General features: G+C 36.2%; 1 protein-coding gene across 4 annotated transcripts in view; it reads right to left on the bottom strand.

Moving 5' to 3' along the window:
• The window catches only part of LOC129724098 (homeobox protein orthopedia), a 114,580-nt gene that overhangs the window by 16,676 nt on the left and 82,398 nt on the right, over positions 1–15,506 (bottom strand). For all 4 annotated transcript variants that reach the window (XM_055678721.1, XM_055678723.1, XM_055678725.1 and 1 more), the window contains exon 4: positions 539–608. In XM_055678721.1, the coding sequence (XP_055534696.1) occupies positions 539–608 (70 nt within the window). The remainder of the gene's footprint in view (positions 1–538; positions 609–15,506) is intronic.

Genomic DNA, 15,506 nt, shown 5'->3' with positions numbered 1-15,506 from the left:
AACTTTCAGCCATTTGAGAAAATCGAAAAGCAAGTAGATTTACTTTCAAAAATTTGTAGAAATTTGACGGTAAGTTGGACAAAAGAGAGAAATAAAATAAATATAGGTGTACCAAGATGTTGAGATGAATAATGAACGATTACCCTAAACGGTACTCAAAAAAATGCGAAAAACATGGCCAACCGCATGTTTTTGTTTCGTCCAGTACTGTAAATTTGGAAACAAAGATCTATGTCACAATAGAGCATGTGCTTGCGAAAATATCAATCAAAGGACTTTAAAAATAATGTGTGTGCGAAAAATCGTTGTCTCATTTTGTATTGCCAATCAGCAGAGGTAGGCGGATAAAACGTAGCCCACCAGCCAAATGAAATGTTGTATCTTGTTACTTGGAGGAAAACGAAATTCATTTTGTGTTGGCGGATATGAGAATGCAAAAGATTCCACAGTTTCCAACTGAACTTTTCTATTTAAAGTCTATTCACGCTTTCATCTTACATCAACCGCAAACTAAAATTGTTCTAACACCAATACTTACCAGGTGTCCGGAAAACGTTGGTGGTCTTCTTCCGCTTCTTCCATTTGGCTCGTCGGTTCTGAAACCAAACCTGTAAGTAGGATAAATAAAAATAAAATTTTTAATAATGATGATTTTTTTCTCCAAAAAACATTTCCTAACAAATCAAAAGCTCGTTAAAAGCAATGGGTGTTTGCGGAAACCGACCTAATTTCGCGGATGACTCTCGATACGTTTACCCTCACCCCGTAGCGCAACCAGAATCAACCATCGTCGTCCCAAGAGATGACACTCCATTCCGCAGCACACTCTCGCTGTACTCTGAACCAATGTTGTCCTGGTGTTCCCACAGCAGGAAAAGGCATATTTATTATATATCATCTTATACCATTATGGTTATGATAATTATGTATGAAATTGCCCAGAAAGGAGGCTTTTGAGAAAGAAATAAGCCATGTCATTCTGGAAAGAAACGCGCATGCTAGGGAGCGGGAAAAAACAGAGCACAGAAAATGCGCGGCACGCGAAGCGTCAGCCAAACTAGGGAGGGACAGAAGGTGGTTGTTTTAAATAATGATCTACACTTATAAAGGCCTGGAATAGCTTCCTTGCAAGGTTATGCGGTGCAGCACTGTTGTCCCTGGTGCTGCTGGGGTAAAAGGATATCTGCCAGCATGTATGCTGCGCTAGGACGAGTGCAGAAGCTTTCGCCACAACTGGGATAGAAACTGGAAAAATATTTCCTCCATCGCCAGAAGAACCAATTCAACTTTTTAATCGAGTCGGAGGAAAATGCGAAGTAAAAAATTCATAAGTTTTGCAACACAGCGAAGCGGTAAGTATTGAAATTTAGAATTATTGTCTGTATCAATAACTACGAGCAAAAGATAATCAGTGTACCAGTAACGTTACCACTGTCTGTTGGGTGTTTCACTCAACCCTAGCCCCGATAGTGTTTGCAGTCAAATGCGGTTCAGATTTTCACGCCTTGTCCCTGTATGGTTACATTTTTTTCCAGTGGTTAAGGATATAGATATATTATTCTGCGCCACGAGGGTGTGAAGATAATAAAAAGCACATCAAATAATGATGATATGCTTTTTTTATGTTGCAACCCCTCGTAACGTTTGCAGTTGATGGTGTCAAGGAATCAAAACAATTTCGCCTGAGTTGGCTGACCGTTTTTTAGAGTGAGAAGTCAAATGTTGGTAGTTAGAAATATATTAATATTTTATTATTGATTGTCAGCGGAATTTGAATTCGACACAAACTTTTAATTTGGATTAAATGGTCTCAGAAAACTAGCAATGAATTCAATCCCGAAAGTCTAAAATTTCGACAAACACTAGCAACAACTCAAAAGGTAAAACCGCAGCTAGTAATTGAATGCAATCTGGACAATCAAACACAACAACGTCGCCTAGTCAAGAACTATTCAAAATGCAATATGTGCCGCATGAGCAAATTCGCAATAAATTTTTCCCAGCGGAAAATATTACATCCCGTACGACAATCGCTAAATGCGAGTTGTTTCCTCATCCGCTAGCACAGCGCGTTGATAACTTCTAGAACAGGCGGCTGTTTGTGAAAATCGCTGGCGAGACCACGACCGGAATGATTTGAATTTATTTTTTCAATCGAAACAAATTGAAAATAGATTGAACTCGATATTGGAATGGCGCTCTGCGCCATCGTGTCGATTATCATATTTTCTAGTTGGCTTGTGGATAATCAAAAAACGTCAGAGGAAAATGTTTACAATAGCAGGGGCAATTGAAATGTTATTTCTAATAACAAACCAAACTATTCTGTGCCAGTTTGATAAGTCCGGTGACAAATTTGAAGCATATAATGGTTATAATCAGATTTGCGAAATATCTATATTTATAGTCGTTTTGATTTTCATTTGAAGGGGATCTGCTAACCAAGTGAATTTTTAGATCTTGAGGGTCAGTTTTATAGATGCAATACAAATAGTTTCATCACGACACCGTACCGGCTAATTAGTAATTTTGTTATTCTAAAATAATGTTATGTAACGGCCAAACAAATCAAAACAATCTACTGAACTGCGAATATTGTAGACCTATTTCATAGAATAAGGGAAAATATGTTTCTGATTCTATTCTGTTATTTTGTTCCCATATAAACAGGTTGTTAGGTTCATTAATGAAATATATTCCAAAGGCTGATTCTATGTTTTTTCATTTGATGAAAACAAACTCTTCTGCGTATATGCTCTAACGTTAATCTACTTAGAGTAATTCAACTGTCAATCGGTTTTGGTTGTTTCCTCACAAAAAATATAGTTTAGAGTATTGTTTTTGTAGTTCAGACTGAACCTTGAAAGTTAATATACAGCTCGTTCTTCGAAATCAATTCTATGACTGCTTTAGTTTTTGCGAAATAACAATTTTAAAACAGCACTATTATTAAACATTCATGCTTTCGAGATGCTATTTCTATCTGTATTGCTGCTGCTCTATTTTTAGTAAATTTTCAGTTAAGATGTACCGTTTTGATTCAAACTTCGAACAGTCTCAAACTTCGGATCTCTAGTTTCTGGTATCGTGCGTGGTCTAGTTGCTGATTCATGATTCGGGGGTCCAAACGTGTTCTTGCCGTTATGTTGGATGGAGGCGGAAAAGAGTGGGATTATATTGGGATGCGTGGATGGATTTCAGAAAAAGTATATGAGGGACATGAAGGAGATTTTTGGTATTGAAGATGATGATTTAAATTGTTATGTGCCGAAGATTTTTGCAGATTTATGAGTTATGAGTTCCCAAAAAATTAAACTTCTTGCCATTGCACTGTGGTCTTAACTCGAAAAATCGTTATCGTTTTAGATTTGACTGTGAAATATTGATTTTATGTACCCAGTGTCTTCAGCAATTCCATAGTAGTTAGATATAAAAACTGTTTTTTTTTCTAATTTTCAAAATACCAGATTGTTTTCTTCAGCAAAGTTGTAGGAAAATCTATAAGAACAAAAATTGTTGAACACTGTAATCTTCTATATGTACGCCTGATATGACGAAACAGAGTTTTACGAGGAACACTCCTCAACATTAGTTTTACGTCCATAACTTTTTCTGTAATCGTCGAAACTATTCAAGATGTTCTAAGATTTTGTTCATTCTTCTAAACCTCGTATTTTTGTAGAATATATTGGTTTGGTATTTTCATTTGTACTAAAGATATTTCTAGTTTTTTGCTGAAAGTAGCCATATTTTGAGTCCATATTTCTCCGGAGATTGCAGATTATTTGCTTGCATTTATAATCCGGTTTTTTTTTCACAGGACTTTATATAAATGTACTGAAGCGTAGAAAGTTGAACACAGAAAAATTCGATAGATATTGCATCGACATGGCGCGAAAATTATTGGAGTTATATCCATGGCACTATCTTTCTGCGTCAGTACACGAAATACTAATTCACGGTGCCCAGATTGCTGACCACTATTTGGTTTCGATAAGACAGCTCTCGGAAAAAGTACAGGAAGTATTGACCAATATTATACGGGAAACACGTGAACATCAAAATATGGCTATTTTCAGCAAAAAACTAGAAATATCTTTACAACAAATAAAAACTACAAAAATCCGAGGTTTGGAAGAATAAACAAAATCTTAGAACATCTTGAATTGTTTCGACGATTACAGGAAAAGTTATGGACGAAAAACGAATTTTGAGGAGTGTTCCTCGTAAAACTCTTTTTCGTCGTATCAGACGTACAGATAGAAAATTACAGTGTTCAGCAATTATTTTTCTTATAGATTTTCCTACAACTTTGCTAAAGAAAGCAATCTGGTATTATGAAAATGAGAAAAAATAGTTTTTATATCTAACTACTAGGGGGATTGATCAATAAACCGAAAACGCCAAAAGAAAGGCTTTGGCATATGGAATTGCTGAAGACACTGGGTACATAAAATCAATATTCCACAGTCAAATCTAAAACGATCACGATTTTTCGAGTTTAGGCCTCTGTGCACTGTTGGAAAAAAATTGTAATTTTAATTGTTAGGATTTGTTTGCTTTCGCAATTAGGACTTATCATTCGTAGGGATTTAAACCTTCTTGTCAAAAAAGGGGAAGTAAACTTACAACGAACTTAATTGCTAACTTATTGGCTATAAAGAGAGCTTATCGTTGCAATTGAGGATTGCAACGATTTTTGTCGAAAATTGTTAATAATTTTATTTGACATAGCTTCTAATGTTTCAACACTATGTAATTCGAGTGTACCAAACCAAGGAGGACGCTTCAAAATCATTTTCAGAATATTATTCTGAATACTTTGAAGCGTTTTCTTCCTCGTTGAACAGCAACTTGATCAGATCGGTACAGCATAAAGAATTGCTGGTCTAAAAATTTGTTTGTAAATCAAAAGTTTGTTCTTTAAACAAAGTTTTGAATTCCTGTTAATGAGAGGATATAAACATCGCGTATATTTGATGCACTTGGCTTGTATACTCTCAATGTGCTCTTTGAAAATAAGTTTTTTATCGTAAATTAGTCCCAAGTACTCAATCTTGTCAGACCAACTTAAAATAACCCCATTCATCTTGACAACGTGATTATTGTTTGGCTTGAGGAAAGAAGCCCTATTCTTATGCGGAAAAATTATCATTTGAGTTTTAGAAGCATTGGGAGAGATTTTCCACTTTTGCAAGTAGAAAGAAAATATATCTGAACTTTTCTGCAATCGAGTGCATATGACACGAAGACTTTTTCCTTTTACGAAAATGCTTGTGTCATCGCAGAACAATGACTTTGTGCATCCTGGAGGCAAATCAGGAAGATCTGAAGTGAATATGTTGTACAGGACTGGACCTAAGACTGAACCTTGAGGCACACCTGCTCTGACAGGAAATCTATCAGATTTTGAATTCTGATAGTAAACCTGCAGAGTTCGATCAGTAAGATAATTTTTTAAGAATTTGATTAGGAAAATTGGAAAATCAAAAATTTGCAATTTCGCAATCAAACCTTTATGCCAAACACTGTCGAAAGCTTTTTCTATGTCAAAAAGAGCAGCTCCAGTGGAATAACCTTCAGATTTGTTAGCTCGTATCATATTAGTAACTCTGAGCAATTGATGAGTTGTGGAATGCCCATGGCGAAATCCAAACTGTTCATCTGCAAAAATTGAATTTTCGTTGATATGTGACATCATCCTGTTAAGAATAATTCTCTCAAACAGTTTACTTATTGAAGAAAGCAAACTGAGTGGTCGATAACTTGAAACCTCAGCTGAATTTTTATCCAACTTTAAAATTGGAGTTATTTTTGCATTTTTCCATAATGTGGGAAAATATGCAATTTTGAAGCAGCTATTGAAAAATTTTACTAAAAATTCCAGTGTGCTCTCAGGAAGATGTTTGATCAATATGTTAAAGATTCCATCGTCACCAGGTGCTTTCATATTTTTGAAATTTTCAATAATTGATTTAATCTCATTCAAGTTAGATTCAATTATTTCTGTAGGTAAAAAATTCTGGGAAGAAATTAAATCCAATTGAAGTGTGACTTCATTTTCAAAGACTGAGCAAGTCTTTGAGCCTTTTGTTCATTGGATACAAGAAAACGTTCACCATCTTTTAAAACTGGAATAGGCTTTGAAGGTTTCTTAAGAATCTTCGACAGCATCCAAAAGGGTTTTGAATATGGTTTCAATTTTCCAACTTTAGTCTCAAAATTTTGATTTCTCAGAAGAGTTAATCTATGTTTAATCTCTTTCTGTAAATCGTTATAAATAGTTTTAAAAACAGGGTCACGAGAACGTTGATATTGACGTCTGCGGACATTTTAAAACGAATTAAAAGTTGAAGATTTTCGTCAATTATTGGTGAATCAAATTTCACTTGAGCTTTTGGAACAGAATAATTCCAGGCATCAACAATTGCACATTTTAATACTTCCAAAGCGCAATCAATATTCACTTCGTTTTGCAAATCAAGCTCATTATTGAAATCACTCTCAATATGAGTTTTGTATCTTTCCCAATTAGCCTTGTTATAATTAAAAGCAGAGCTAATAGGGTTTAAAACTGATTCATGTGATAAAGAAAAAGTTATTGGAAGATGGTAACAATCAAAATCAGCATGTGTGATTAATTCACTACATACATGACTTTGATCTGTTAGTACCAAATCGATTGTTGTCTTTAAGAAGAAAAACATTTAGGACTATTCGGAGACAAAATAGAATAGTTTCTTGAGGAACAATCATTGAATAAAATTTCGCCATTTGAAATTACTTTGAGAATTATTCCATGATCGATGTTTAGCGTTAAAATTGCCGATTATAAAAAAAAATTGAACGACAACCGTAAAAACTCACCAGGGAGTTTTTTTAAATCACCTTTAAAATAATTTTCGTGCTCGCGTGTGCATTGGAATGGTAAATATGCTGCGGCAACAAATAAAATCCCAAGTTCAGTTTGAACATCAATTCCCAAGTTTCAATAACTTTCGTCTCAAGAAGGGGAAGAGCACGATGTTTGATTTAGTGATAATTGCAATGTGCACATTATTTACTGTTAAAAAATTAAAAAGCTCATTCTCATTGGCCTTCAATGAGTGAGCATTCCAATTGAAAATTCTAATTGTTTTATTCAAAATCATTGCTAAATTTTAAATTAGAAATGATTTTAAGTGTAAAATTTGTTCCAATTTTAATAGCTTCAAACATGGATTTTGCCTGCAACATTGCGTTCATAAGATCGAACATTGCTTGTTGCAGACGAGAAAGTTTACCTGCCGTAATACGCCCCAGGCAGTTGACATTAGAAAAATGATTTTCGGTAGCAATATTATTTGGGGAAATCAGTGTATTTTTTTTGTCTACCGGTTTTTGTTTACCCTCCATATTAGCGGTCATTTTCGATCTACCAACATTAGGCGGTATAATGCTCGAACTACCTGTTACCTGTGCTTACGTCAAACGAAAATACAAAGGAGTAGAAAAATTGGGCGGTACAGTGTGGCTTGGAGAATTATGTTTTGATTGGGAAATTGAGTTTACCCTGCCTTGCCTTAACAATGGTTGAACGGACAGGAAATTCGTAAAAAATTGAAATACGGTTGCCGTTACAATTGGTGCACCGAAATTTTTTACTCTCTTTCACAGGACTTCGTTATCGTTGGCAAGTACGGCATTGGGTGATATGCTTTTCACCTCCGCCAAACTTTCTATAAATTTTCCCACTTTACACGCACATTTTATAAAGCATGTGCTTTTTCAAAAAATTCTAAGTTGTTAACATCACTGCGGTTAAAATGAATCAAATAGTCCACAAGGGAAGCTCCAGTTCTCTGACTATTTTCACCTCGTGATTTTTGTTTTATAAGAATTACTTGGGTAGGGACTATGCCAAGTAATTCTGTTAAAGCAATTTTGATCTCATCAACGGTTTGATCGTTGGTGAGACCTTTCAAGACAACCTTGAACGGCTTGACGTTCTTGGTGTTGTAGGTAAAAAAATTGTACATCTTGTCAGTTAAATACTGAACAAGACGATCGCGACCCTTTATTGAGTCGGCTAATAAGCGGCATTTGCCTTTATGGCCAATTTGATAGGTAACTTTAACGTCAGAAACAAACGTTGAAAGTTCCTTTTTGAAAATATTAAATTCAAAAAAAATAGTTACCACAATAGGTGAAACTTTCTCCTTTTTGAAAGAATTGACCTTTTGTATAGTATCATTACTAATAACTTCCATTTTTATCGCTGCAGACACTCGAATTATCCGAGAGAGAATGCTCTCTTCTTCTCCTCGTAGTGATGCACGGTTTCTTTTTTCGCCCTGTCATTTCAGGTGATACGAAAAAAGTTGAAAACAAATGTTAAATTCAAAAGTAGATAGTCTTTATAAAAACTGATGAGAAATAACTTTCAGGTAGACTTTAAAAGACGCATTGACAAAACACAAACTTTGAAGCTATAGGCAGTCAAAGACCAGTCCACAAGCTATCGAAAACACGTCTGATCTGTAGGACAGTTTAAGACGCACTGAAAACCTACTTGTTATAGGCCTTTTGCTGCCCAATAATAAATAAGTTTGCTGTGGAATACTAACCATGCAAAAGATCAATCCTCTTGTCTTTCTCTCCGGAGAGGCCATAGTTTTACGAGTATTTTAATTGGCAATGCAAAAATTCTATTTTTTTTCATTATTATTCGGAATTGTTAATCAATATAAAAGAAATAAACATAGCTTGTAAAACTATACTAGCAACATATACTTTTATTGGAATAAATTGAGATAAAACATGCTCCCGTACCCTATCGTAAAAGTATGAGTGAATTCTTGATGCTATCAGCCCGCATTTTTCAAGATGTGCATTTGCATGCAAATGATACGTATCCTATCTTGTTATGGTACACAAGCTGTTGCAACCTCTTGGTTTGCTGTGTGAAAACAAAAGGTTGACAAATATTTTGTGCAGGAACAGCATATGTACGACAAAATAATTGTGAGCTCTGAAATTGATAACTTTGTTCATTTGATTTTTACGTGGTATTTTTGTGCAGGAATCAGAAAATATTGAAGTTATTATATATTAGTTTTCTTTTGTTTCTTTTTTCTTTTTGTTTCTGGCTACGAAAAATCTTTCAATAAGTCTCGGTAAAAACACGAAACAATCAATAATGATAAAACCAGCTACGGTAATAATACACATAAACCAAGGAGACAAACATTATCACCAAATGTTCATATTGCCCAAAGCACAATCTCAGCGGAAATCGGTAATAAATAACCTTGTTTGTGGCCAGTGACATCTCGGTTCAATGAGAAGTGGGTTCTAATTTGAGCATCATTTATGTGCCCATCAAAAAATTGAGCACTTTCATCCTTAGAACCATGAATGCGAAGGCTGCCTCAGCCAAAGAGGTGATTAATTACCTACCTCATTACGGGGCAATTTCCCGGCGAAAAATCCTTTCCATTCCCACTGCATCTCACTCGATTTTTCCTCAAAACTTTCCGAACAAGCCACGGTGTCTCCCTGGAGACGTTGACCGATCGGAAGGTATTTTAAGGTCGAACACCAAGTTATACACCTCAAAAGCGAGACTATCTGTACACAGTCGAGCTACAGTGCCTTTGACCGAAGCCAAAACCACCGCAGATAGCAATTCCCCCTTCTCGAAGAGCCGGAGAGCGGTTGGTTGACTGGGCGAACGAGGAAAAGTGCTTTCCCATTTTTCCCGCTCCCTGGTGTCCCTGTATGTATCTGTTGGCTACCGCAAGACTTCCGATCCAGTTTTCGTGTTTCTATCCTTCGACGCAGGCTCTCGTGAAAAATATTGTACACCATTAAATTCCCAGCGGAGATGGAAGCTACAAGTAAAATTACTTTAGATCCGACTGAAATATAAATGATGAAAAAATAAAAATCTATGAGTCAGGAGAGTGAATCGAAATGTCAACTTTTTTTTAGCTGCTCTCTACTGTGTCTGCCAATATGTGCTACTGCAGGATAAAGTTTTCGCTCAGTCTTATCTGCTGCTACTACTGGTTGTTGGAATGCTGCTGCCAGAACGAAGACAGATTCTGTTGATAACTGACTGTCACAGCGAATAAATGCAACATTTGGCAGACCGGGGAAAAACGCAACATGCCGGGAGCTAGTTTTGCCTTTCGATTCGGCACTGACTGATGGCATACCCGCAGAGTTGCCTTCCGGGAAAGCACTAGTTTGAAGAGTTTTTAAAATTTCATTCCTTTTCGTTGCCTTAGTCACACAAAAAAAAGGATCCGAGAGATAGTTCTGTCGACAGACTGTTGTTGGTAAAAGTACTCCCGATGGACGTATGATGGAATCATTAATGATGCAGGAGCCGAGCTCGAACGGTTTGAGTTTGAAGTGAATTTTTGATGGAAGAGGCTTCGTCATTCTGAATTAAAAAACATGAAGCTTAACTTGAACTTGGAATAAAATAAGGAGACAACTTTCAACCCAAATTTGATATTTATTTAGTACATTTGTTTCCAAATTGATGAGATCAAATGGTAGTAGGGTTATCGATAATAAAGAGTTGATAAATATCAATTGAGTCAAAGTTCTAAACACCAAATTTAATATGGGAAATATTAGATTGAAAAATGAAATATTTCTGGTGCCAAAAGTATTGTTAAAAAAAACTTATTAATCGACTTGCATCTTTGCAACGCAATCTACTGACTTTAGTCAGACGTTCAATGGGGTTCTCTCCAAGCAGCGCGTCTAACTCGTATTTCATTGGTCTACGCAATTTGACCAGAAGTTAAAGTTTTTCTTCACGTTTTTTTGGCAAATTTATCAAAGTTGTTGATGCTAAGAATGGAATGTATTCTTTGGTGCAAACCAAACAAACAAAGTGCCTTCGTTAGAGTCCGATGTGTCCCTTAAAAAGTAAACTAAAATCCTGATTATTTTTTCCAATGTCACAAATTTAGACCATTTGTATTTAAGCAATGTTTTTACCATCATTCGTTTGGTTAAATAATTAATAAATTTTGTCCCTACAATTACTAAACGGCTGTTATCTATCGCAACTACTATCTGCTTGAAAGATAAAACACAGCAACTCAGTTGACACACAGATAAACACCTTAACTTGCACCCAATTGCAAACTCCGAATAACGATATCCCAGCTAAACGAGAATGGAATACTTTGTCCATTTTGGTTTTATTTTATTCGAACGTTTTTTATTCGTTATAGACATATTTATGCTCATAGCTTTATTATTACGGGAGCGAGAGACAGGGAGTCGAAGCGCGACCACCGACCGTCGGACTTACTGTTTCGCTTTCCCATTCGCCCAACAGCGCCGCTTCGCCGTTTGATGACACGAGTCACGGTTCGTATTCGCCAGCTCGCATCCGAAGGCCGTCATTCACAGTGCCACCATCATGCTGCCGTGAGGGGCTCACTAGGGATCCCTGCTGGTATCAGCTCATCCCCCACGCCCACCGCCTATTTCCAACTGCTGGGACTAGCCCAGAAAATGGTTTGCCTTGGCTCTATAAAGTGAATGAGATGAGCAAACGATTTATTTTATTTTTATTTCCATTTCCGTTTCTAGCTTTTGCTCAGTTTTTTCCTTCCACGGTTACTATAGCGTCAAATCATGGAAGCGATACACAGCGGGATGAGCTGTAAATTTTTAAAGTAGTCGGTATCCAAATTCAACGAATTTTTGCAGAAAAATTACCGCAACAATCTATTGGAAAAAATACGAATTCTTTGTAAAAGGCAAATACCGAGTTAGTTCATCCTCAATCAAACATGCGAATTTTAGACTGTTCTATCTGATTTCCATAGCAGCACGAGTTTTGAAACAAAACGTGAAATCTAAAGCCATTGTTGAGGTTCGTTGTGCACGAAACGAAGCACTTTAAATCTCCAAGTGCTGTGGAAAATTGGTATCTAGGGTATGCCACAGCCACTGGTGCCCCCACCCCACTTGGCTTGGCTGGTCTTCTCGAATGGACCGAGATACGGTTCAGTGGTATTTCCATGACAACTCTAGCGGAGTAGCAAGCGAAGAGAGAGAATTCCTGTGCTGTGAGCTCCCCGTTTTCCATCCCCTTGTGGATCGGAGCGCGCACTCAAACACACACACACACACACACACACACACACACACACACACACACACACTGGCAGCGTAACTAAGCATTTCCAGTGTGCAGTGCTTGGGGAACGACTCCACTCGCTGTGTTAGTGCTAGCGAAGCTTTATTCCTTACAAACACATTGAAATAATCTGGAGTCATGTTTGAACGACTTTTTGCAATGCCGTCGGAAGTTTCTTCCAGTAGATTCCTTTCGTGAAGAGCAATGATGACGGTTTGGTACGTTCATTGTGACTGTTGCCAGGCATGCGCGGTTGTGAAATTAGAAAGAATTCGTTTCGAGAGGAAATTTATGTTAAAGGATTTCAAGATGAAGGATGCAGTAACGGAACGGGTTGGTAGCCACTTTATCTGTAAAGCCGATTTGAGCTTACTAAAAAAAACAATCAATGCAGTTCTATTTGATTATTATCTCACGATCCACCGATTAACATGCTTCACGTTGTAAAATGTTTAGATGTAAAATATTTTTCGGGGCAATCAACATCGCACGGTTTTTGGTCTATATCTGAAGTTGAGTAAATTAAGGTTTTACCTGGTGCTTTCCTAACCTGATTAAAATGTTTTTCACGCAGAATTATTATTTCGAAATGTGACCGTTTCTATTATTCATACGGTTCAATGAATTCTTGACAATTATCAAAATTGGATCACAGTTGGGTTATCCGTGGGAATATATTAATCATAACCTCAGTTGACAGTTAGGTAATGACTAATGTATCATGATCGTAACAATTTAAACTATTTTTATGGTGGGTACATAGATTTTCATGTTACATTTTCACCATTAACATCGCATAAAATCTTAAACAAATTACGTTTATCGACACAATCTAGTTATTTAGTTAACAGAAACTATAATTTATAGCAAAAACGACGTGAATTTATTCAAATATATCTGATGATAAAATTTATCTGATCTGATGTTAAAATTTGCATCATGATCGACACAGGGTGAACCTAGATCGAAACAAAATATGTATATATATACAGGTCGGACTCGATTATCCGGAGACTCGATAAACCGGAGACTCGATTATCCGGAATTTTTGACTCGATTATCCGGAATTTTATGATTTTTTGGTGTTCGTTTTCAATTTTATTCCGAAATTTTACCTTCACCATCCCTTCTGGCATCTTTGTTACCATTTATGTCACTTTTGGCATATTTGGGACGTGTTCGAATTAGGGGAAAATAATTACTGTCTAATTTATTTTCATTTGCTTCGCAAGATTTTACCCCTTTTCGCCTCAGAAATAATTTCTGGTTTCGCCACTGCATCAAACAAGTAAAGTAAAAAAAAGAAATATGTAAGTTATGTTCCTTAATCGCAAATTTGAATATTTTTTCTGTGATTCAATTGTCCGGAAAACTCGATTATCCGGAACGAAAATTTATTTTTGATGTTCCGGATAGTCGAGTCCGACCTGTATCAAAATTGGACAAGCCATTTTATTTCAGATTCATTTAAACTGAAGTATTTTTAGGTGGACAATTTAATTGCCTTGAACTATTCTTAACATTTAAAAATGAGCACACTCTAAAAAAAGTTTTTTTTTAATCTTTTCCCTTAATTGTACCTGCGTGAATTCCATCATTATATCAAGCACAGGCAAAGTGAAGCGGTGAAGTCTCAGAAGTAAGCAGTTCCGATCATGAATCAAAACAGGCCTTCGCATTACAACAATAATTCCAACTTTAAGGCAAATGTCTCGCACAAAAAGTGTTCCATTGTACCTAGTGAAAAAAATGCTGTATTTTTCGAATATTTGATCCCCTTATCACTGCTTGAAAACAAGGCATGATAGCAATCGTAGGGGAGAATTGTCCTCGAAAATGAATCATTTTTTCAAATTTTTCTACTAATAGTAATACATCATCAGGAGAAATTGTTTGATGATACTGATAAATATTTGAAATAACATTCCGTTAAATTATGAGGAAATTTCGCATATGAAAAATTATCAATCATAATACATTTCCAGCAAAACTTCATCGCGGGGAAGGAGGCAGAAACCCTTAACTGATAAATCGAAAAGTTTAATGCTGTTGCTGCTGCTGAAATATGCGACCAACCGGCAAGTTATTTGTTTAAGGGGTTAAATACCTTTTTAGTTTTCAAAAAACCGAAATTTTTTTTATTGTATTATCATCAAATACAACATCTTGAGAACATTTTCACAAATTTTCATAAAACATCTGAGCAATAGGAAGCAAGTTAGAGCGATTTGCAGCGCGCCTCGCCATAGCCGCATAAGCTAAACTTGAAACTTTACACGCGATTATCTCGGAATAGTGTTTTCCGAAAAATGACTTTGCCGTGATCCTGATTGCGGAAAAGCTACTGAACCGATTTCCTTCATCTTTTTTTATTAAATTTTCGTTATTAAATTCGCCGGTCCTTGAACGATCGCTTTTTGAAACATACAGTTACATTTTGCCGCAAAAACTTTTTAAATGAAATTTTTAGCGCTCAAACGTGTATTTTTTGGGAAAAACGTTCCCGTTTGCACAGAAAACAAAATACTCATAATAGCGATCGTTCAAGGACCCGGCACACTCCTAAACTAATGAAATAATATGAGTTTTTCGATTTCGGTTGACCCGCTGAGTCTCTATCAGGGTCACTGCAAGCCTCTGCAAAAAAATAGCGTTTAGGGGAAACGGCCATTACTCCAGTAATAATTGGTATATCTCAAAATCAAACGTATTTTTTAATTGTTGATAAACTCTACTTTCAGAAAAATACCTCTTTGATGCAATGAATATGGTGCTGAGCACTTAAAAATAGATTCCAACTTCCCTCATTTATTTCGACCAAAAAGGTATATAACCCCTTAAGCCGAAAGCAAATAAGCCAGCTGATACTGGCGCAACCTGTTGGTGTTACTACCGCCACCCGCTACGCTACGGTTAACTAGATATCCTATTCTGTCGATCTTTTTAGGGAAAGCTAGCAAGTGACCAATCGGAGGGCGTAATTTCCGTTTCAACAAGGCTTAACAATTTTCAATAGTACAGTATTTCGCATGATCAAAAAAAAAAATTTGCATTTGGGCGGATTCGTGTATAATTTGCCAATCTATTACTGTAAAAATGTCATTGTCGGTTGAAAACAAACTTATTCTTGTGTTGTCATTTTTGTACACGCAAAAGTTCAAGCCTTGTAAAATCAATGTGTCTTCCCGATACGCACGAATTTTGCACTAAAATCGAACAATAAATGTGTGTAATGCACAACGCAACAGTTGTACTGCGAATACATTGACATAGACTGAATTCAGAATATATATCATATACACGAGAATCGTGATGTTCCGGTAAACTTTAGTTTCGAGCGAACGATTATTTT

This window comes from Wyeomyia smithii, chromosome 2 (assembly GCF_029784165.1).
Source record: "Wyeomyia smithii strain HCP4-BCI-WySm-NY-G18 chromosome 2, ASM2978416v1, whole genome shotgun sequence".
Classification (NCBI taxonomy): domain Eukaryota; kingdom Metazoa; phylum Arthropoda; class Insecta; order Diptera; family Culicidae; genus Wyeomyia; species Wyeomyia smithii.
This window is presented reverse-complemented; position numbering and strand designations above follow the sequence as displayed.